The 24,258-nt window shown below is 36.5% G+C and overlaps 1 protein-coding gene across 6 annotated transcripts in view; it reads right to left on the reverse strand.

The window, feature by feature from the left end:
* RASA2 (RAS p21 protein activator 2) overlaps window positions 1-24,258 on the reverse strand; it is a 129,412-nt gene that overhangs the window by 62,385 nt on the left and 42,769 nt on the right. For all 6 annotated transcript variants that reach the window (XM_081106125.1, XM_081106124.1, XM_081106123.1 and 3 more), the window contains exons 4-5: window positions 23,665-23,759; window positions 12,377-12,453 (exon numbers count right to left, since the gene is read on the reverse strand). In XM_081106125.1, the coding sequence (XP_080962251.1) occupies window positions 12,377-12,453; window positions 23,665-23,759 (172 nt within the window). The remainder of the gene's footprint in view (window positions 1-12,376; window positions 12,454-23,664; window positions 23,760-24,258) is intronic.

A 24,258-nucleotide genomic window follows, 5' to 3' on the forward strand; every position in this document is an offset into this window, starting at 1 on the left:
CATCATTAAAATGTCCATACTACCCAAAGCAATCAATAAATTCAAAGCACTTCCCGTTAAAATACCAATGGCATATTTCACAGATCTAGAACAAACTCTCCAAAAATTCAACTGGAATAAAATAAGACCCCGAAGAGCTGCAGCGATCCTGAGAAAGAACAAAGTAGGTGGGATCTCAATACCAGATATCAAGCTGTATTACAAAGCCACTGTTCTCAAAACTGCCTGGTACTGGCACAAGAACAGACATATAGATCAATGGAATAGAATAGAGAGCCCAGAAATTGGCCCGAACCAATATGCTCAATTAATATTTGACAAAGGAGGCAAGAACATACAATGGAGTCAAGATAGTCTCTTCAATAAATGGTGTTGGGAAAATTGGACAGATACATGCAAGAAAATGAAACTAGACCACCAACTTACACCATACACAAAAATAAACTCAAAATGGATAAAGGACTTAAATGTACGACAGGAAACCATAAAAATTCTAGAAGAATCCAAAGGCAACAAAATCTCAGACATATGCCGAAGCAATTTCTTCACTAATACAGCTCCTAGGGCACTTGAAACTAAAGAGAAAATGAACAAATGGGACTACATCAAAATAAAAAGCTTCTGCACAGTAAAAGAAACCATCAACAAAACAACGAGAAAACCCACTGTGTGGGAAAACATATTTGCCAATGTCATATCTGATAAGGGCCTAATCTCCAAAATTTATAGGGAACTCATACAACTTAACAAAAGGAAGATAAACAATCCAATCAAAAAATGGGCAAAGGATCTAAACAGACACCTTTCAAAAGAGGACATTCAGAAAGCCAAGAGACATATGAAAACATGCTCAAAGTCACTAATCATCCGAGAGATGCCAATCAAAACAACAATGAGGTACCATCTCACACCTGTCAGACTGGCTTTCATCAACAAATCAACAAACGACAAGTGCTGGAGAGGATGTGGAGAAAAAGGAACATTCGTGCACTGCTGGTGGGAATGCAGACTGGTGCAGCCACTATGGAAGACAGTATGGAGTTTCCTCAAAAAACTGAAAATGGAACTCCCATTTGACCCTGTGATCCCACTTCTAGGAATATATCCCAAGAAACCAGAAACAGCAATCAGAAAGCATATATGCACCCCTATGTTCATAGCAGCACAATTCACCATAGCTAAGATCTGGAAACAGCCTAAGTGCCCATCAGTAGATGAATGGATTAGAAAACTGTGGTACATCTACACGATGGAATACTATGCTGCTGTAAAAAAGAAGGAACTCTTACCATTTGCAACGGCATGGATTAAACTGGAGAGCATTATGCTAAGTGAAATAAGCCAGTCAATGAAGGAAAAATACCACATGATCTCACTCATTCATGGATAATAAAGACCATTATAAACTTATGAACAAAAATAGATACAGAGGCAGAACTGCCTCAAACAGATTGTCAAACTGCAGCGGGAAGGCTGGGGAGAGTAGGGGGGCTAAAGAGGGGGGGTGGTGGTAAGAGATCAACCGAAGGACTTATATGCATGCATATAAGCATAACCAATGGACATAAGACACTGGGGGGTAGGGGAGGCCAGGGGATTGTCAAGGGTGGGGGGAAAAAGGAGACATATGTAATACCCTTTGTAATACTTTAAGCAATAAAACAATTAAAAAAAATAAAACAGAAAGAAAAAAAGAAAACAATGTTGCTTTAAAAAAAAGTAAAATTTTCAATCCTAGCCATAGTTTTGGCTATATTTAAAGACCTTAAGAAAAATTCATGTTAACTGTAATTATTTCATAGAGAACAAAAAATATATTATTTTTAAATTCACAGTAGCGACTCAAAGACAAATGTCATTTTCTTGATGATTCAGACTAATTTTAAAAATTGACTGAAATATGAAAATATTCCCTAGTATTGCTTTTGGCAATAGTATTCACTTGAAGGACACAAACTTCTTGATGCCTTCTTCTGGGTGCCCCCTTTATAAGTTGTAAGCACCTAGCAGATTACTGTTAATAAAAAATTTCTAGAACTGTGCTGTTCAGTAGAATAATCACTAACCACATCTGGCTATTCAGCACCTGAAATGTAGTTGCTCCAAAATATGATGTGCTCTAAGTATAAAATACACACCAGATTGCAAAGACATGGTATGGAAAAACAGTAACATATCTCATTAATAGTTTTTTATATGTTGATTACGTGATGAAATAATAATATATTAGATATGTTCCACTAAATAAAATAATTACTAAAATTAAAAAAAAATAGTCTTTGGGGGCAAAAAACAAGTCTGGGTAAATTTAAAAGTATTCACATCATACAAAATATGTTGACAACAGCAGAATTAAATTAGAATGCAACAACAAAAAGATATCTGAAAAATCCTCAAATATTTGGAAATGAAGTAACTCACTCTAAATAATCCATAAGTTGAAAAATAAAATAAATTATAAAGTATTTTAAAATGAATAAAAATGAAAATTCCTATTAAAATTAGTGAGAGGTAGCTAAAGTAGTACTTAGAAGAAAATGAATAGCGCTAAATACTTACATTAGGAAAGCAGAAAGGTTTCCAGTCACTGACCTCAACCTCCATCATTAAGTTCATATGGTACATAAGAGCCTCAAGATTTAGCTCTAGCCTACTTCACCAACTTCAGACCAATCTTTGACTCAAACTACACATACTAAGTAATATCAAACTGCTTTTAATTATATACACACACACACAAACACTCATCATGCTGATTCTTCCAGACAAATGTTACCTTCTTTTTTCATTTAGTTGTTTCAAAAATTTAGTGCCTATTAAGTGTCAGGTAATGGGGTGATGAGGTGAACAAGACAAACATGTTTCCTGACCTCATGGAGCTGAGAGTCCACTTGAAGGAGTAGATGGTAAGCAATAAAGAAAAAAATAGTAATGACAAATAGTGGTAAGTGTTATGAAGGAAAAAGAATAGAATGGCCTATTTCAAAATAAGTGGTATTTAAGCTGAAATCTAAAGGGTGAGAAGGAACCAGCTAAAAAAAAGAATGGTCAAGGGGCATTCTAGGTAAAAAGAACAGCACATTTCTGTAGAACTCTAAACTGGAAGAGTATGTCACATTTGAGTAATTGAGAGAAGGCCAGCAAGCATAGGGACTACTAAACAAAGCATGCCGCAAGATGAAATCAAAGAGGCAGGCAGAGTCAGAACATGCTGGATCTTGTGGGCCAAGATAAGGGACTTGCACTTTATTCTAAATGCAATGGGAAATCACTACGTGTTTGAGCAGGGGAATGACATAATCTAATTTATGTCGTAAAAGATTACTCTGGGTTGCTATAAAGAGAATGCATTGCAGAGTTGAAGACTGACGAAGAAACCACTGAAATAGTCAAGGTTGGAAATGACTGGTAGTTTGAAATAAGGACATCAGTAGATATTATTAAAAATTAGAAAATTCATGAACTATTGTATAGAATCAATAAGAAATGGATCCAATGTGTGAGATTTTAAACGCCTCCCAGAATTATGCATGGAGCAATTAGGTGGATGGTGATACCATTTGGTAGGCTGTGGGGAGGAGCTGGATAGATATGGGAATCAGTACTTCAGTTTTAAATGTGTTAAATTGCGATGTTGTGAGATATCAAAGTGAAGGTGCCAAAAAGGCAGGTGGACATATGAGTTTGGAACTTAGGAAAAAGACATGGGTTGATTGCACAAGGTAATAAACACATTTTTTAAACTTATCATTTGAAATAATTTGACTTTCAAAAAGTTATAAAAAATAATATATAGAGTTCTTGTATACCCATCATCCAATATTAAGATTTTGTGTAACCAAAGTAGATTTATAGAAATAGGAAACCAACATTGATACAATGTTAGTCTATAGACCTTACTCAAACTTCACCAATGTCCTTTCTCTGGTCCAGGATGCAAAATAGGATCTCAATTGCATTTAGTTGTCACATCTCAGTCTCCTCCATCCTAAAACCGTTCAGTTTTCCTTCTCTGCCCAAGCCTTGAAATTAGCCACTGCTAAAAAGAAGTCCAAGTTCTTTTTACTGGTGCAGCTCTGGCTAATACTGTAACCATTAGCCACTTGTGGTTACTTAAATTTAATTGAAATTAGAAAAAATTAGTTTTTTAGTAGCACTACCCATATTTCAAGTTTTAATAGCCACACACATAGCTAGTGGCTACTATACTGGCAGTTAAGATACAAAACATTTTCATCACCACAGAAAGATCTACCAGACAATATTGATTGGAGAATGCTATTTAGAAACCAAAATATGGGTGCTAAGTATGCTCATTGCTACTGCGGTGACACTGTTTCTAAGCCTTCTCAGTGAACTGAGCTAGTGTATAGACCAGGGGTCCTCAAACTACGGCCCGCGGGCCACATGCGGCCCACCAAAAACATTTATCCGGCCCATCGGGTGTTTTTGCCGCGGCTGCACGTCCTGCTTAGCAGCCGACTCGTCCCGGGCCCGCAGTGCGCATGTGTGGAATGTCTGAGGGACAGTGAACTGGCCCCCTGTTTAAAAAGTTTGAGGACCTCTGGTGTAGACACACTTACATTTATTAGACAACTAGAGGCCCAGTGCACAAAATTCATACACGGGTAGGGTCCCTAGGCCTGGCCAGCGATCAGGGCTGATCTGTGGGGCAACTGGCGGGGCGATCAGGGGGCCCCTGCTGGCACCCACCTTGGCTGGCCTGGGGCCTGCGGGCAGCTCCTGCATTGAGCATCTGCCCCCTGGTCATCAGTGGACATCATAGCAACCAGTCGTTCCACCGTTCAGTCGATTTGCATATTAGGCTTTTATTATATAGGACTATACTTTGAGAAATCTATCTTCGAAGGAGAACAGAGAAATGGGAATGAGAGTAGTGGAGATAAGGTCTTGAAAGGTATGTGTTTTAGGATGGGAGACCTTAGAACATGTTTACATGATGACGAGAACAATCTAAAAGGGAGGGCAAAGTGGATGAAACAGAAGAAGGGATATCTGAAGGAGCAAAGAAAGTCTCTAAGTAGGGGAACTAGAAGAAATCCAGAACTCAGATGGAAAAATTCACCCCCAATAAGAGAAGGAACACCTCCTCTATTATTACACGTAAGGACAAAAATATGGGTGCCAATACAGGTTTGCAGATTTATATTCAGGAAGATGTGACCAATATACAGTCTGCAGTGATGGAAAATCTCATTGGTGCATTAGAGAAGCACAGTAAAACCCCAGGGCAGTTATAAGCACCCATGTAAGGTTTGTGGTCATGAATTTAAAGTACAATCAGTCTGACTGTGTGCCTTTTCTCCAGCAATATTCAGGTGCAGATTGAACGCAGAGGAAGAGTTTAATTAATATTAAGATTTTTCTAGATAAATAACAGTGATGAAGAGAAGAGCAGAGGATTTAGGGAACCTGCAAGAAAATAATTATAGTGGCAGATTTAAAAAAAGAAAGACATAAAGGGAAGTGAAATAGGAGCAGGTAAGAAGAATGTGGTCAAGACCAGTGGAAAATGGTCTTACTGATGTATAAGAAATGCTCCAGTGAGGAGCTTCTATGTCTAGGGAATAACAGCTACTGCTAAGATGTGAATCTTTCCACACATAACCCCTCAAAACCAAGAAGCACACAGAAAACAACACTTGAAACCATACCTTCAGCATTACTGAAAAACAGAATACCACAAACTTCAAAGTACCTCTCAAGTTGAGAAAGCGACAACGAATTCCATAAGGCTATTACTGGTATTCTGTTGCTGCAAGTCAGTGAGTATAGACAATGGAGGCTTAAGTGAAAAAGAGGAGAAAAAAAAAGAATACAGACAGGTCTTTGTCCACATAAAAACCAGTTTGCGAACATTTACAGCAGCTTTCTTTATAATAGCCTCAAACTGAAAACAATGAACTGGTGAGTGAATAAACAAATTCCATATAATGGAATACTACTCATAAACATTAAAAAAAATAAACTGGGCCCTGGCTGGTGTGGCTCAGTGGTGAGAGCATAGGCCCACACACCAAAGGGTTGCAGGTTTGATTTGGATCAAGGGCATGTACCTGGGTTGTGGGTTCATTTCCAGGCATCATCAGGACACATAGGGAAGGCAACCAATTGATATGTCTCTCACATTAACATCTCTCTCTCTCTCTCTTTCCTCTTTCCCACCCTTCCACTCTTTCTAAAAATTAATGGGAAAAAATATCCTCGAGTAAGGATTAACAAAAAGAACCACCCCTCCAACACAAAAACAAACGAAAAGAAAAAAAACCAACCGTCCTCGCCAGTGTTGCTCAGTGATTAGAGCGTCAGCCCTTGCACCGAAGTGTGGCAGGTTCGATTCCAGATCAAGGGCAGGTACCAGGGTTGCAGGTTCCATCCCGGCCCTCCTGTTGGGGGGCATGTATGGGAGGCAACCAATCGATGTCTCTTTCTGACATCCATCTTTTTCTCTCTCTCTCCACACTCCCCTGCCGTCCCCTTCCCTCCCTTCTTTCCAATCTCTCTAAAAAGCAATGAAAAAATATCCTTAGGAGAGGATTAACAAAAACAAAACAAAACAAAACAACTCGTTTCCAGTTCCATTGACAAGATGGAGTAGATGCATGCCCCCCTATTCCTCCTAATAATATAACTAAACACCATGGACATTATATATAAAACATAAGAAAAATCTTAAAGGTGAAGAGAAGACAAACCAAGTAAAAATCTTGGGACCCAAGGAAAGATACAGCAATGAGTTCCGTGGGCTTTCTTTAAACAGCAGTCACCCCTGATCCATGGAGGATACATTCCAGGACCCCCAGAGGATGCCTGAAGCCACGGATAGCACTGAACCCTATATACACTGTTTTTCATTACACATACATACTATGATCAGTTTAACTTATAAATTAGGCATAGTAAGAGATTAACAACAATAACTAATAAAATAAAATAATTATAACCAAATACTCTAATAAGTTATATAAATGTAGTCTCTCTCTTGTTAAAATAGCATGAATTTCTTTTTCCGTCTTTATAATTTCACAGAAGATTCATTCTTATTGTGGATCTTAGCAACCTCAGCATACAATTTTTTTCTTTCTTATTAAGTTGAGAACTTTCACCTTTTCACCTAAAGGAAGTGCTTTACAGCTTCTCTCTGGCATATCCGGATTCCCAGCAGCCAGCATCACTACTCTTGTGCTTTGGGGGTCATTAAGTAAAACAAGGGTTACTTGAACATAAGCACTGCGATAATGTGACAGTCGATCTGATAACTGAGACAGCTACAAAGTGACTAACGGTGGGCAGTACAGTGTGGCTACATTGGACAAAGGTATGATTCATATCCTGTGCTAGATGGGCAGGGCGGTGTGAAATTTCTCCATGCTACTCAGATCTGTGTGCAATTTAAAATTATAACTTGTTTATTTCTGAAATTTCCTTTTTAATATTTTTGGACTGTGATTGGTTGTGGGTAAGTGAAACCACAGAAAGTGAAACCACTGATAAGGGGCACTACTGTACTTTATATATCCCAGACTGAGTTGAAATCATTTTTAGACAATAACCACCTATTCTAATCACACCATGAAGAACAACGTGGCTCCACCCTTACCCCATCAACAGAGGCCAAAGGACGAGGGGAGAATCTACTAGTAGACTTCCACCTCTGACAAGCCCCTTCCCCAGCAGTGTCAGTAGAGACCACATGGGGAACCTGGCTTTCCATCTCCACCTAGTAGCAATAAGCACTCCTCCCCTCCATGCCAGGATGGTGTCAGAGAAGGATGAGTGGGAAGCAAGGGTAACTAATTCCTCCCAACGCTGGTGTCAGTAGAGGTCACAGAGCAGTAATGAGGACTCCTCCCCACCCCAGTGAGAGTGGTCACAGGAGAGGACTAAGGGAAGCCTCAACTACGATCATTCCAATCTGCAATAATAAGGAACATTTCTCAAGGGAATCAACAGATGTTAAGTCAGAAACCTGGACTTCTACCTCTACCTGACAGTAATGAATAGGTACTCTTCTTCCTCCACCAGAAGAATGTCAGAGGAATTTGGCTAAAATAGAAGATTTAAATGAGATCCAGAGTCTCAGAACATAATACCCAAAATGTCCAGGATAGAACCGAAAACCACTCATCATACCAAAAAAAACGGGCAATCTTCAACTTTAATGAGAAAAGACAGTCAGCAGATGTCAACACTGAGATAACATAGACGTTGAAATTATCTGGCAAGAATGTGAAAGCAGCCATCATAAAAATGATTCATTGAGAAATTCTGAACATGTTTAAAATAAATGCAAAAAGTAAAAGTTTCGGCAAAAAAAGAGAAATTCTCACCAAATAAATAAAAGATATAGATAAGAAAATGGAAATTTTAGAACTTCAAAATATAATAATTAAAAATTAAAAACTCAATAAATGGGCTCAACATCAGAATGAAGAAGACAGAGGAAGGAATAAGTGAGCCTAAAGACAGAACAATAGAAATGACCCAAAATGAAAAACAGAGGGAAAAGAGAGTTGGGGTGGGGGAGAAGAGCAGAGCCTCTGGAAGCTGTGGGACTATAACAGAAGATCTAACATTCATGCCACTGACGTCTCAAAAAGGAGAGGAGAAAGATGGCAGGACTGATAAAGTATTATAGGAAATAATGGCTGGAAATTCCCCAAATTTGGCAAAAAGATATATTTTTTAAATTCAAGAGGTTGAGTGAACACCAAACAGGATAAATTGGAAGAAAAAAAAAAAACTATGTCAAGATACACAGCAGTCAGACTAAAATACACAGAAAACTAAAAAACAAAGAAAAAAATCTTCAGAGTAGCCAGAGAGAAACAGCACATTACCTGCAAAGGAAAAACAATATGAATGACAGATTTCTCATCAAAAACCAGGAAGCCAGAAGAAAGTGGTATATTTTTCTTTCTTATCTTGTCTTTTTTTTTTTTTTTAAAGAACTGTCAACAAAAAATTCTATATGCAGTGAAAATATCCTTCAGGAATGAAGAAAAAAATTAAGATATCTTTAGATGAAGAAAAATTAAGAGACTGGATCACCAATAGATAGACCTACCCTAAAAGAAAAAGAGGAAATTCTCTAAACATAAAGATAGTGACAAAAGGAGGAATTTTGAAACAACAGGAAGGAAAAAGAATACAGAAAGAGCAAAAATATGGTTAAAAAGAATTTTCTAACTTTTAAAAATTTTGTTAACTTTAAATGGTTGAAGCAAAAATTATAACAGTTTGATGTGGTTCTCAAAGTACCTAGAGGAAACATTTATAACAATTATATTACAAATGGTGGGTGTTAAAGGGATTTTTTAAAAAAGGTACAATGTAATACCTAAAGCAACCACTAAAAAAACTATACAAAGAAATACACCATAGATTGAAAAACACTATAGATAAATCAAAATGAAATTCTAAAAAATGTCCAAGTAACCCACAGGAAAAAGAAAACAAAGAGGGAACAGAAAACAAAACAAAAATAAAATGACAGCTTTAAGCCTAATCTATCAATAATTCCATTAAAAGCAAATGGTAAACTCATAAATAAAAGACAGAGATTAGGAGAGTAGATATAAAAAGTGACCCAGTTATATTCTATCCACAAGAAACTCTGGTAATCAAAGGTTAGGGATGGTGATGGGGAAAGGAATAGATTTGACTATAAAGGAATCATATGAGGGAGATCTTTATGGTGATAGAATAGTTCTATATCTCAACTGTGGTGGTGGTTACACAGATCTATATATGTGATGAAATGATACAGAATACACCACACAGTGTACAATGCCCATTTCCTGGTTTCTATATTGTATTATAATTATGTAAGATGTAACCACTGAAGGAAATTGAGTGCAGAGTACCCAGAACAGAGCCCTGGCCAGATGGCTCAGTTGGTTGGAGTATCGTCCTGTACACCAATTGTTGCAGGTTTAATCTCCAGTCAGGGCTCATGCGAGAGGCAGCTGATCAATGTTTCTCTCATATCAATATTTCTCTCTCTCTCTCTCCTCCCCCCCCCCTTCCCCTCCCTTTCTCTCTAAAACTTAATCCTTATCCTTGGGTAAGGATTAAAAAACAACACTACAGCGGTAGAAATCAGCGTATAGAGAACAGGGACTGAAAACATTTCTGAATAATGCTTTTTGGTATAGTTCTGACTTGAAATCATGCTAATATTCTACATATTCAAAAAACAAAAGTAAACCAACAAAGATGGGGGGAAACAACATTAAACTGAATGCAAAAAAACAAAACAAACCAACTACCTGTGTTTTAAATGTATAACATAATCAAACTGAGCACAGGAGTATGCTTCACTATATGCTGTCAGTCTAGGTCAGTGATTGCAAACCTATGACACGCGTGTCAGAGGTGACACGAGAACTCATTTTTTTGGTTGATTTTTCTTTGTTAAATGGCATTTAGATATATAAAATAAATATCAAAAACATAAGTCTTTGTTTTACTATGGTTGCAAATATCAAAAAATTTCTATATGTGACACGGCACCAGAGTTAAGTTAGGGTTTTTCAAAATGCTGGCACGACGAGCTCAAAAGATTTGCCATCACTGGTCTTGGTAGAACGACCTGCAAACCAATCTTCAACTGTTTATAGTAGATAAATCTAAATTGAAAAGTAACTGGTCTGTGTATGCTTCAAAAATCTTAATACCATGATAAAGAAAAGCTAAAACCATTATAGATTAAGGAGATTAAGGAGACATAACAACTAAATGCAATACATGCTCTTGGACTAAATTATTTCATGGAGAGAAATAAAATATCCTAAAGGACAGTACTGGGACAGTTAATGAAAGTGAAATATAATAACTGTAGATTAAGGTATTAAGTATAATAACTACAGATTATACTTTTACTTGAACAATGTTAAATTTCCTGAGTTTGATGATTAGTTATTTTAAGAGAATATCTTTATTCTTAGGAAATAAACACTAAAATACTTAAAGGTCATAAAATATATAACCTTCTTTTGAAAGAGTTCAGAAAAATTAAGTAAAAAATATATAGTAATTAATGTACTTGTAAAAATACATTAATATCCTATATAATGAAAGCCTAATATGCAAATTGTCCCCTCAACTGGGAGTTTGACCGAGAGTTCAACCACTCACTATGACATGCGCTGACCACCAGGGTGCGACGCGGAACATGGTGGGCATGGTGACGCAGCGCTGGCAGTGGGTGGCAATGGAGGCGCTGCCAGCCTTGATGGGCCCCGATGAGAGGGGCACTGGGGTGGGATGGTGGAGCAGGTGAGCGGGCAGCACCAAGTCAAGGTGGGTGCAAGTGGGGGCCCAATTGCCCAGCAGAAGGCTACCAGCTGTGGCGGCAGAGGGCAGGGGCCTGGTGACTCAAGTAGAGGGGGGTACGCGGGGGGCCTAGAGGTCAGCTGGTACCTGCCCTTCCACACCAGATGCTCACATTTCGATCACCGGCCAGACCTAGGGACCACACTCATGCAAGAATTTTGTGCACCGGGCCTCTAGTTAAAAATATATATTTATATGGAGAGAGGATACCTCAAAGGAGTTGGGGTATTGACAATTAACAGAATAAATTATAGTCTGGAGCAGCAATAGGAGAGTAACATTTACCCTACTTCCTGGCTCCAAGGTATACGGGTATGGTAAAAAAAAAAACCCAAAAAAACAACCTCTGATTGAGAAAGCAGTAGAGGAAACAGTATCTCAGGGGAGAGTCAGATACCAGTTAAGACAAAGATAGAGAAAACATTCAGAGGAAGTCAGGGATGTTGGGTAGTTTGTTAATAACATAAAGGAAGAATCTGAGTGGGAGGGAAAAGGTTGGGGGTTGGGCTGGAACAGGTTTCCAGAACTATTAGAAAGTTAGAGTCTGGGTGATTAAAAAAATGACTTGAAGGCAAAAGAGGAGGAAAGGATTCAAAGTAGGTGAAAATTAATACTGGTAATCTCAAGAAAGGCATTTAGTTTTAGTACCAAGGTCCCTATGCTCTGCTCTGTGGTATCAGAGTTCCTAGGGGCCCTCCACTAGGAAGCCTTTCCATTTCCCTCCTGCCAGCTAGTTAGACACACTTACCTGTGATACTCTATTACCCTATTGCCTAAATCTATCATTAAACTCACATGCAGTAATAAATATTGATTAAATTAATTAATGGCTTGTCAGAACCTGAGTAGACTACATATAAGAAAATAAATTGGAAATCAACTTAATAAGGAAATGGCATAGTTTCATTTCTGAAAAAAAATTTCTAAAGTATTTAAAATAGTGAGTTGGCTTAAGATTCAAAAAATACAAAATGGACAATTATTTCTAGTTGATTTTAAGTAAAAGAAATATGCTTACTGTACAACAAGCTGCTGGCACACAGTTCCATTCTCTGTTATCAGCTCATTCAGCTTTAATTCAAGGTGAACTTTACCCTATAATGACAAAAAAATGTTATAAATTGAGTAATCTGTTTTGTTGACAAAATATTAAAGGTACATATTTTGTCAAATGAAACTCATTATATTTAGTTATGCACTAAATATTAGTGATCCCTAACACATAGCTTTGCCCAAATTAAGTACCTATTAAATGACTAATACCCAGCAATGTAGATCAAAATCTGAAAGACAAGAAATAGTCAAATGCTTATATCAAACATTTGAATGCTTAGGTATTCAAATCTAAGAACCTTATGCCCAGTTCAACAAATATTTATGTATCTCAAATATCATGGATTACAAAGACAGGTAACCCTTATGTTTTAGGGAATTTTGAAATAAAAGCTAATTATAAAACGTAGAATGCTTTTCCCAGAAAAGACAAACCATCAATAAGGGCAGAGGAAGTATCATTTAAAGACAGAGAAATAATACAATTCTAAAAGAATAAAACTAAGTTAAAACTAGTAATGTAATTTTGTCAATATTTAAATAATAGATTTATGGGATATCTACTATAGTTTAAGAGGCACTGTGGGAGTGGGTAGGTGTGCATAGATGTATATAACACATAGTTACTACTTATAACAGTGGTTCTTAACCTGTGGGTCGCGACCCCTTTGGGGGTCGAATGACCCTTTCACAGGGGTCGCCTAAGACCATCAGAAGACACATATATAATTACATATTGTTTTTGTGATTAATCACTATGCTTTAATAATGTTAAATTTGTAACAATGAAATTGGGGGTCACCACAACATGAGGAACTGCATTAAAGGATCGAGGCATTAGGAAGGTCGAGAACCACTGACATATAAGAAGCTCACAGTCTAGTTGGGGAAACAATAAACAAAAGATAGCACTAGATGGCCAAGAGCACTGATGGAGAAATGGGATACTAAAAACAATGGAGCACTTTTATAAATAGCCATTAATAAATGGATTTTAAAATATTCAGAAGTATAAATTTAAAGCAAACTATCAACTTTTAAAGAAGCTAAGGCTTAGGAACAATATGATCTAGAACTTAATATTTCTATTCTGCCACTGGCGATGAGCAATTCTAAACTGGTTTATGAGCAATTCTGCACTGGTTAAGAATCTGGTGCTGGATTATCTCCACCCAGCTGACAAGGCAGATTCCCATGGTGCCATGTGGAGATTTCAGGGGTGTGATGTCCACGGGCTGATGACATAAGTAATTTCATTAGAGGTAATAAAGTTCATTATCTACTCACTGTTCCTTTTTGAAACAAACCCTTTCAGATATTCTTTCACAGAAATCTAACCTGAATCAGCTTCACTATTTTATGAGGATTTGTTAGACAAGAGTGAATCTGAGATTCACTAAATACTAGTACAAAGCTCAGGGTTAGTGATGAGCAATAAATATTGATTGGTCTCAACACAAAAACTGCATGAGAAAGCCAAGCTCTAAAGAAAGGCACCAGTGGTAGTAAAATTAGCAGTTAGATGGATTTAGAATTAAATTAAGCAAATCTTCCTCTAAAAATCTAGGCACAGATATTTATAAAGTCATATCCTATATAATAAAGAGCCAATATGCTAATTAGACCAAATGGCAGAATGACTAATGACTATCCCAACTTCCAGATGAAGCCGGGGTTTCAAGGGCTGAGTTCCTTGCACGAATTTCATTTATCAGGCCTCTAGTATAATTTATAAAACACATCTTTTGTTGTCCTGTATTTAATATTCACAACTCTTGCTATTCAAGCATGACCTTGAAGAGGTCCTTGATCTGTAGTAATCTGTAATATTACTCAAGTAGAATTTTAAATCATGTCTGCTGTCCTGTCAGCATGTGTGTGTCACTTAGTGAGCCTAGCCAACTATACCAACATTTGCATCTCAAAGCAGTTTTACTATTTTAACATGTGTGCATTTTATGGTAGAAACTGTATGCTGACAAGGCACTCCCTACTGTCTCCAAGGAATGTCTAGAATCTCTATTTCTAAGAAAATAAAAAAAAACCTTTAAAGTGGAGGGGAGAAAAAGTATAATAATTTCATTCATAACTAAAAATCATTGCACTGTATCAAGTCGAGCCTAGAAATAAGATATTTAAAGGGATTTTCCCAGGAATCATTAACATTGAGTCAGAGCCTACTTAACATGTTCATTACTCCCACTGGCTGTTAAACATAACATTCCTTTGGTATTAGCCAAGATTAACATAATTGTGTATTAACCTGGTCAAGAAAAGAGTTGGTATAGAATAGGAGACACAAGACACACTATTAGTGTGGAACACTAAAATTAAAAAGCATTATGAATTAAATTTAAAAAATTATGACTTCTAAACTGTAAAATACTACCTCAATGTATACTTTAATATGGAAATATGTACATGATACTTAGTAAAAGAAATAAGTTACAAAATAGGGTATATAATATAATGTTAATTTGTATTTTATTTTTATAAAATACACTTGTGCATATATCACTATAAAATTACTACAACTCCATCTACTAAAACATTGAAAGAAGTTAACTTTTGTTGGTAGGATTTCAGATTTTTTCTTTTTGCTCATTTAGACTTTAAAGTTTCTACTACCAATGTGTATTGCTTTTGTTTAGTAAAGAAAGATGAAAAAAAATGTTTTAAAAAATATGTGAAGCTACTTTTCAGTGTCAGAAACCTAAATCTTTGAACATTTTAGAAAATTTGGTATTCTTTAATACAGTCACACAAAAACCTTTCCTCATTTTGTATATCTGGATTGTAGCAAAACAAGTTGTTTTTTTAGAGGGCAGTTATGAGTTCAGCAAAGTATTTTCTAGTTTCTCTTGAAGCCAGGGATAGTGGCAAACGATAGCCATATGATACAGTTCTGGCCAACGAGATGTAAAACAGAAGCTGCTACCCTGGCCAGTGCTGCTAAGTGGTCAAAGCATCAGCCTGCACACTGAAGGCTGAGGGTTCAATTCCCAGTCAAGGTCACGTACCTGGGTTGCAGGTTTGATCCCTGGCCCCGGTCAGAGCATGTGTGGGAGTCAACCAATCTATGTGTCAGTCTCACATCAATGTCTCTCGCTCCATCTCTCTCTCTCCCTCTCTTCTACTCTCTCTAAAAATCAATAGACAAAAAATATCCTCTGGTGAGAATTAACCAACCCCTCCACCCCAAACACACACAAAAATCAGAAGCTGCTGATGAGGTATCTGAGGAAGCTTGTTGAATGGGTCTTCCTAACTTCCCAGTGGCCAGAGATGCCAAGCTTAATCAAAGCGTTCCACAGCCTCATGGTGCTGGGCAGATAAAAATTGGAAATAGTGCTCTGGCTGGTTTAGCCCAGTGGATAGAGTGTCAGCCTGCGGACTAAAGGGTCCAGGGTCCAATTCCAGTCGGGGGCATATGCCTGGGTTGCGGGCTCAGTTCCCAGTATGGGGCATGCAGGAGGCAGCTGACTGATGGTTCTTTCTCATCAATGATGTTTCTCCCTCTCCCTTCCTCTCTGAAGTCCATAAAAATTATTTAAAAAAAAAAAATTGGAGATAGTAAACACCTAGGCTTTCTGTTAGAATCTCTGAGGGACTATGCCTGAGGAGTAAGAATGAACACAGACCAGTCCTTACAGACTGGAACCTAGCATAGAATCAGCCAAATCCCTAACTGGATTAAAATAAACTACCTCTAATCTACCCACATGCCAAAAGCAAAAGTAAATCTCTGGAGGAAGAAAAAAAAATCCAGAGCTTCAAATTATTTCTCAAATATTTCATATTTCAATGTCTAGCATTCCATCAAAAATTACTGAGCATGCCAGAATACAAGACAAACACCAAAAACAAAAACAAAAAACTGACAAAAGGAAGCAGATTTACAGAAGATGCAGATGTTGGAGTAACTGACAGAGGTTAAAATAGCTGTTTAATTCATAACAATCCAATGTCAACCCAAGAAATGCAATTTTAAAAAATGACAGGAAAAAAATGTTTAAGATAGGAAAAAAATCTAGCAAATAAGTGGAAACTATTAAATGCATCAAATGAAAAATTTAGAATTAAGCAATAAAATAATCAAAATGAAAATGTATTTAACAGCAAATCATCCACAGCTATAAAAAAAAAGATTAATAAAATAGGGCTAGATTAGTCAGTAGAAAATATTCACAAATGAAGCAGAGATGAGAGAGAGAGAGAGAGAGAGAGAGAGAGAGAGAGCAAATAGTCTATTATTCATGTAATTGTAGTCCCAGAAGAGAGGAGACAGAATAGGAAAGGGAAAAAAACCAAAAAGATGAAGAGATAATTGCCTAGAATTTTCTAAAACTGAAGAATGACATTAAGATAAAGATTCAAGTGCCCCCAGGAACACCCAAGTAGGATAAATATAAAGAAAACAAGTAGACAGAGCACAGTAAAAACTGATGAAACCATAAGATAAAGAGAAAATCTTAAAAGCAACTAGGAAAACAGAGCCATTGCCTACAAAGAGGAAACTAGAAGACTGATAAGGAATTATGTTTGATCAGAAACATGCAATGTGATTTGGTCCACGACTACTTTTTTATCCAATATTTAAGGGAGGTTCAATAACACAATAACATACCTTTTATATATGTCAGAAAACACTGGAATGATCAGATATCTGGCACTATATTCTCTATTTTTAATGAAAAAGAAACCAAATTCTTGGAAGGTATTATTCTTTATGTATTCCATAGCATTGAGTATGTTAGGTTGATATATGCAACTGTATCACTTTAATCTGTATTAGAATATTTAGGAACTTACATTATTCTGGTACTGTCTGAAAGTTTAATATTTTATATGCTAACTTCATTTCAATTAGTTTTACAAAAATTTCACACAGAAAAATGTTATGTTAATTTTATATTATGTTATTCTTGGTACACTATAGAAGATATGTGAATTTCTGCATACAGTTTGGGAAACTCAGATGAATATAGATATTTGAGCAAAATATAATGCATGCTCTTAAAATCTCGAGTCTAAACACTGTTTTAGTTTTTATCACAAAATATCAAATTTTAAAAATATTCTACATAAAAGAACTCAGTATATTTCAACTGGTAAGCTTTTTAACATATGAGGGGAAAATATCTCAATTTCTAGACTTCTGACAGATGTTTTCATATACAGTAATTAAATCTGTAAACCATTTCCACACAACTACCTGTCAGATGCAAAATAAAGGTTTTATTTACTATGTCTTATTTATGTATGGATAGTTTTCTTTTTCTCCTTAAAGAAGTATTTATTATGATTTAGAAGGTTCATTCCTTTGTTATTTCATGTTTACAAATTTAAATTTCTTAATTTTTAAAGTAATTAATCCTTACCGAAGAATATGCCTATTATTATTATTATTATTATTATTATTTTGTTTTGTTAATCCTGACCTGAGGATATATTTTTCATTGATTTTTCATAAAGAGTGGAAGGAAGGGATGGACAATGGAGAGAGAAACATCGATGTGAGAGACACATCAGCTGGTTGCCTCCCCCACACACCCTGACCAGGGGCAGGGAGCGAACCCACAACCCAGGTATGTGCCCTAGACTGGGAATCAAACCTGAGTCCCTTTGTTGCCCAGGCCAATGCTCTAACCCAGGGGTGGGCAAACTTTTTGACTCAAGGGCCACAATGGGTTCTTAAACTAGACCGGAGGGCCGGAACAAAAGCATGGATGGAGTGTTTGTGTGAACTAATATAAATTCAAAGTAACCATCATTACATAAAAGGGTACGGTCTTTTTTTTTTTTTTTTTTTTTTAGTTTTATTCATTTCAAACGGGCCAGATCCGGCCCATGGGCCGTAGTTTGCCCACGGCTGCTCTAACCACTGAAACACACTGGTCAGGGCAATATGCTTTTATTGATTTTAGAGAGGAAGACAGGGGGAGAGAGAGAAACATTGGTTGGCTACCTCCTGCATGCTCCCAGACTGAGGATCAAACCCACAACCTAGGGATGTGCTCTGGCTGGGAATGGAACCCAGAACACTTTAGTGCATGGGACAACACTCCAGTCAACTGAGCCATCTGGCCAGGGCTAAATTTTTTTAAATCAACCTACAAATTCCAATACGTCTTAACGGGCATGTAAAAAACCCCGATTTATTTTATTAGTTATAATCAATGCATTTCTTTTTTTAAATGCTTAAAGAGGGAGGACAGAATACAAAAGAAAAACTACAAAAACAATAACTTATGGCATGACCCAGAAATTCAAGATCAGCTTGTTGGTAAAGACTTATTAACTAAGCAATTACATCAAAAGGATGTGATTGACAGTATATCTGGATTTACTGCTTGTACAAGTTGTGTGAGACAAACACCCTTAATTAATGAGAGTACCAACTTCCACATATGAGAGATTTGGTTTAATCAGTCTTATATAAAGGCGTGCTCTTTATCATAGTACCTAAGAAATAAATAAAGAAATATTTAGTTTGTTATGAGTTCTAGGACCAAATAGCTAACAGCATGGCTGCAGATAACAGAGCCAAAAGAGGATTTAGAGGAAGAGGCACCAACTCAATCCAATTTAATTTCACGTATGCAGCAAAGAATATCTATATATATGAAAGTCTAAGCAACCGGCTGCCTGTTCAACTGGTAGCTATGATGCGCACTGATCACCAGGGCGCAGACGCTCAACACAGGAGCAGCCAAACTGCAGTGACTTGGCAGCTGCGGTTCTCGGGTGATGCACCCGGAACCAGAGAGGAGGGAGCCTGACTCTGGGGTGTGTCACTTGAGAACTGCCCTCTCGCAACCCGGAACCCCTCGGGGGATGCTGGAGAGCCCATTTCGGCCCGATCCCCGCAGGCCAGGGCAAGAAACCCCACCGGTGTACTGGGCCTCTAGTGGACAAATAATTCCAAGTGAAGTAGGAGGATGACCAGAAACTAAAGAAGAGAATGCTTCAAAAAGGAGAGAGTAGTGAACGATATCAAAAAGCTGCTGAAAAGCCATGTAAGAGAAGGACCAAGTGCATTAGACTTAGTGACACAATGTCATGGGCAACACTAGTGAGAGCTGTTGTGCTCTCTCTCTGACCCGCTGTGGAGTATGAAGGCAGATTAGAGTGATTTTAGAGTTAAAATAATTAACATGATTAAAAGCAATAATAAAGCATCTGGGAAACAAGTCCAGGTAAGAGGTTAGAGTTTATAGCAATTTTTCAACTGTTTTGGTATAAAACCCATCTTACTACTACTGGGATCTTTTTATTTCAGGGCTAAATTACTTTTATCTTGCTACTGAAACTGAAGGGAATCCTGGGGAATCCTAAGTTCTCATTTCACAGATGAAGATCCTCTGGCAACTACTTGTAGGTTAGCAACTATTTTGGGTACAAATGACTATTAGTGGTAGAACTAGGAAATCAAACATCTTAACCTCTGAGGTAGAGATACCAATCACTTCCTCTACCCAAATCCCTTTCTTGGGGAACATGCCTACCCAAAGCTCCCAAAACAGATTTCTCTGTAGTGACTACCTACAGTCATATCAAATCAGACTGCAGTGGACATCTGACTTAAGTTTGGCCAGATTCTCTCTCTGAATTGTGCCAGAGAAATGAGTCAGATCTTAGAGACTGAGGGGGCTTTATGATCATGTAGACTCAAAGACTGTTGTGGCCTTTATTTTTAAAGCTGTTAACAAGAAATTAAGAGTGTATTTATGAAGAAAAGCCTAAGGAGAGACATGCAGTCTCATCAGACATACAAAAAGAATACAACCTTGGCCAGGTAACTCAGTTGGTTAAAGTGTCATTCGATATGTCAAGGCTTCGGGCTCAATCCGCAGTCAGGGCACATATAAGATTCAACCAATGAATATATAAATAAGTGGAACAACAAATCAATGTTTCTCTCGCTCCCTTCCTCTCTCTCTAAAGTCAATCAATAAATAAAAATTTTGAAAGAATAAAACAGAATCTCATCACATAGTTTTTCCTTTCCCTTTCATTTTGCAAAGTGAGTAGTTAATGAGAGAGAAAAAAATTAACTCACTTTACAAAATGAATATGAAAAGAAAATAAATACTATTTAAACAGTGAGCACTTACACTCAATGAGCACAGTGAGCATAAGAGTAGGGAGCAATGAATCAGTGAGTATCAGTTCCCATGTGCCTCCTGCAATATCTACTGCTCATTGAGTGGAAGTTTACAGATACAATATATATTTTACCTATACCATGGTCTCAAATGCAAGCCAGTTGTTTTATGTAGAGGTCAACCAAAACAAACCGATTATCCAATATTTTAGTATAATTTATGAGAAATTGAAGTACTTAAAAAAATGACTATTTGAACAGTATCTAGTCTATTATTGTAAGAACCTGACCTCTACTTAAAATACAGCTCCTCTGTAAATGCCTAACAACTTTCTAGCTCTTACTGGCCAAACTGAAGTTCCTGTAATTATACTTCAAAAAGTTCCCTAGGAACTTTCTAATGTCCCTTCCTTTTTCTTTGATCTTTTTGAGTAGGCTTGTGTTCCTAATACTCAGATGTTCCCTAAGGTATCCTCCTACTGTTTACAGAACAGTAAAAGGCAGTAAAGCACTGTGGTTAGAGTTTTAGAATCACCCAAGATCTCTATTGTAATCATGGCTCCATCACTTAATAGTGCTGTGACTTTGGAGACATCATTCAGCCTTTAAGAATCCATTTCTTTATTTGTAAAATGGAGGTAATGCTACCTATACCTCATAATCCTGTTCTGAAGATTAAATGAGATAATGTATATTAAGTACTTGGTTGGTATAGACTGACATAATTACCAATAGTAATTATTAGATGGAATTCCTCCTGAATTCAATCTGTCTTATAGCTTTTTCCTATGGCTCTATCAAAATAGCTCTCGTTTCCATACTTTTATAAAACTTTGTAAAACTTACGCAAATTAACAAATTCACTAACAAGTAGGGTCTGTATGAATCACAGACTGCTTTTCTATGTTTTCTAGACTCACAAAGTTAATTAACTATTCCTAGATCAGTTTTGGGGCCAAATAACAATATTCCCAATGGTGCCATATTAACTTGAAAAATGTTATACATTCTTCCCACCCCCTAAAGTATTCTTCTTTCCAAATTTATTTTAAATAGTGAGCTTTTACTAAGTAAGTTTAATTTAAGAATAAAGAGCTGCCCTAACTGGTTTGGCTCAGTGGATAGAGCGTCAGCCTGCAGACTCAAGGGTCCCAGGTTCGATTCCAGTCAAGGGCATGTACCTTAGTTGCGGGCACATCCCCAGTAGGGAGTGTGCAGGAAGCAGCTGATCGATGTTTCTCTCTCATCGATGTTTCTAACTCTCTATTCCTCTCCCTTCCTCTCTGTAAATAAAATCAATAAAATATATTTTAAAAAAATAAAGAGCTATAAAGATTATAACTCACGTTCATGAAAATAACTCATAGCAAATGCTGACATTTCTACTTTTTGAGAGCTAGGGCTCTTAAATCCTTTAGCAAATTTACAATGGTCATAAGAATGGATTTTTAAAAACTGCATCTTAAAATAACTCAAAGTTCATTTTAGATCAAATTCTCAAAGCCTATTATCTTGCTTTTTGTTAAAACTATTTTTAAAAACTGGTACTTTAAAACTTTCATATCTGCCTTTTCATAGAGGTGTATATAGGGAAATGGCCACTGGATCAACTGGTGGTAAACAGATATTTTATATTTGGATAGTATGTAACAGCTTTCAAAATATTCTTAAAGGTATTTCACTTAATTCTTACATCAGATGAGTCAACATGTTAACTTTTATTTCCATTTTATAAAAATAAAATTCAAGGTCAGTAAAGTAACCACATATGACAATTAGGACCTAAATTTTCTGACTTCTACTTTAAAATCCTTTGCACTTCACTACATTGCCTCTCACTTGATCATTTACCATACTGTATAACTGGGACCTGAACAACAGTTATTGTCAAGAGGAAAGAAAAGAACATTAAAATGGGGTACAGTGGATAAAACAGGAAAAGTTTTAATTATATTTTGTGCTTAAGAAGGGATTTTAGTATACCAATACTTAATTTTTTAAGAATTTAACCAAAGAGAATGCTTGAGAGGTTATGAGGAAACACTTTATTTGCAAATATCTGTGGATGTGTGCGCAGCACTTTTTTCTTGTCTTAAACTTCTGTTTGAGTCACAGTAGCAAATTATAGCTTCTTCTAGAGAGGAAGAATTCTGCTTGCAATTATGCCTTCGGGAAATGGTTTCACAATCCTTACCATATTTTATAAATAAATAAGGTTATTAAAAAAGGATTCCTTTTAGCTAGAAATAACAATTTCTAAGAGAAATTCAGATTTTTCAAAACCAAATAGAAAGTTAAGATACATGGCTAACCCTGGCCAGAATGGTTCAGTTGGTTGGAGCGCTATCCCATACACTGAAAGGTTGAGGGTTCGATCCCTGGTTGGGGTGTGTACAGGAGACAACTGATCGATGTTTCGCTCTCACATTGATGTTTCTCTCTCTTGCTCCCTCTCCCTTTCTCTCTCTCTAAAATCAATAGAAACATATCCTTATGTGAGGATTTAAAAAAAAAAAGAAAAGATACATGGCTAAATATCCATCTTTACTCACATATAGAATCTGTAAGACCTCTTATTTTGGCAAGAGGAAAGAAGAGCTTTAAAAAGAGTAATGGACCCCTTTCAAATTAAAAAAATAAAAGGTGAACAATAGGAAGGATGGGTGTGAAAATAAAGGTACTGTCTGGTGAGCTCAAGCATGGTTTGAATTAACAGCATTTTCCTAAGCCTAGTTAACTAGAGAATAAAGTAAAGCATCCAGGTCAGAACAGATGAAATCACAGACATCTAGGGATTCTCCTCAAAGTCAGAGTCAATAAAACATGTTCTTCCTTTAAAACTTTTCCCCATCTGAAAAAGCTTTAATAATTTGTCACTGTAACTGAAACAAAAGAACTAAGGAAGGGGGAAAATGTCCCCCTAATATAACCTTCCCAAACTCATATATGCACACACAGATGTATTATTCCTGAATTCATGTGGCAAGGAATTTTCTTCTAACTATATATTACCCAAAGGTCTATAATATTTGGTGCCAGAATTTAAAATAAGGTATAAGCTCTATGTATATGAACTAGTATAATTTGTTTTTCATTCATTTTCTTTGTGTGATAATCTCTTACACCACTTACGTCTTAATATTTACCTGAACCTCTGAATTGGAGTCAATAGGCTGCAGTGAAAACCAAGTTTCTTTACCACTGTGGTTACACAAGTCTTCTTTTTTGATGGCTACTTTTCCTATAGGAAATAAGTAAAACAATGAGGAGACATTTTGTGCAATTCTTAGCACTGTTATATTTAATATTTTGTAAAAATTTTTAAAAAATAATTCATACCTATTAATATTAAAAATACATTTTTATAAAGTATTTTTCTATATTTTAAAGATTGAAAAATGCTAATTTTTCCTTGCCCCTTGGCAAGCCCTTCTCTGGGTCATTTTGAATTAGGGGATTAGACAAAAACTCAGTTGTATTTACATGCAATTGCATTTTTTAGTACTTATTACACTCATGTTTTCACCCAAAGTACAATCAGTGCAAAAAGCAATGTATGATAGTACAAACTGATCCTTCTAATTCTTTAATGCTATGAATAAACCATGTTTGATATTTACATTTAATAAGAGTTTATAAGCCCAAACTAAGAGAAAAAGAAAAACATCATTCATCACTGACAATATTGAAAATTAAGGGAGATTAAAGCAAAGATATTAAAAATTTGCTTTTATCAAAAT

The sequence above is a fragment of the Myotis nattereri genome (assembly GCF_964212035.1).
Source record: "Myotis nattereri genome assembly, chromosome: 14".
Classification (NCBI taxonomy): Eukaryota; Metazoa; Chordata; class Mammalia; order Chiroptera; family Vespertilionidae; genus Myotis; species Myotis nattereri.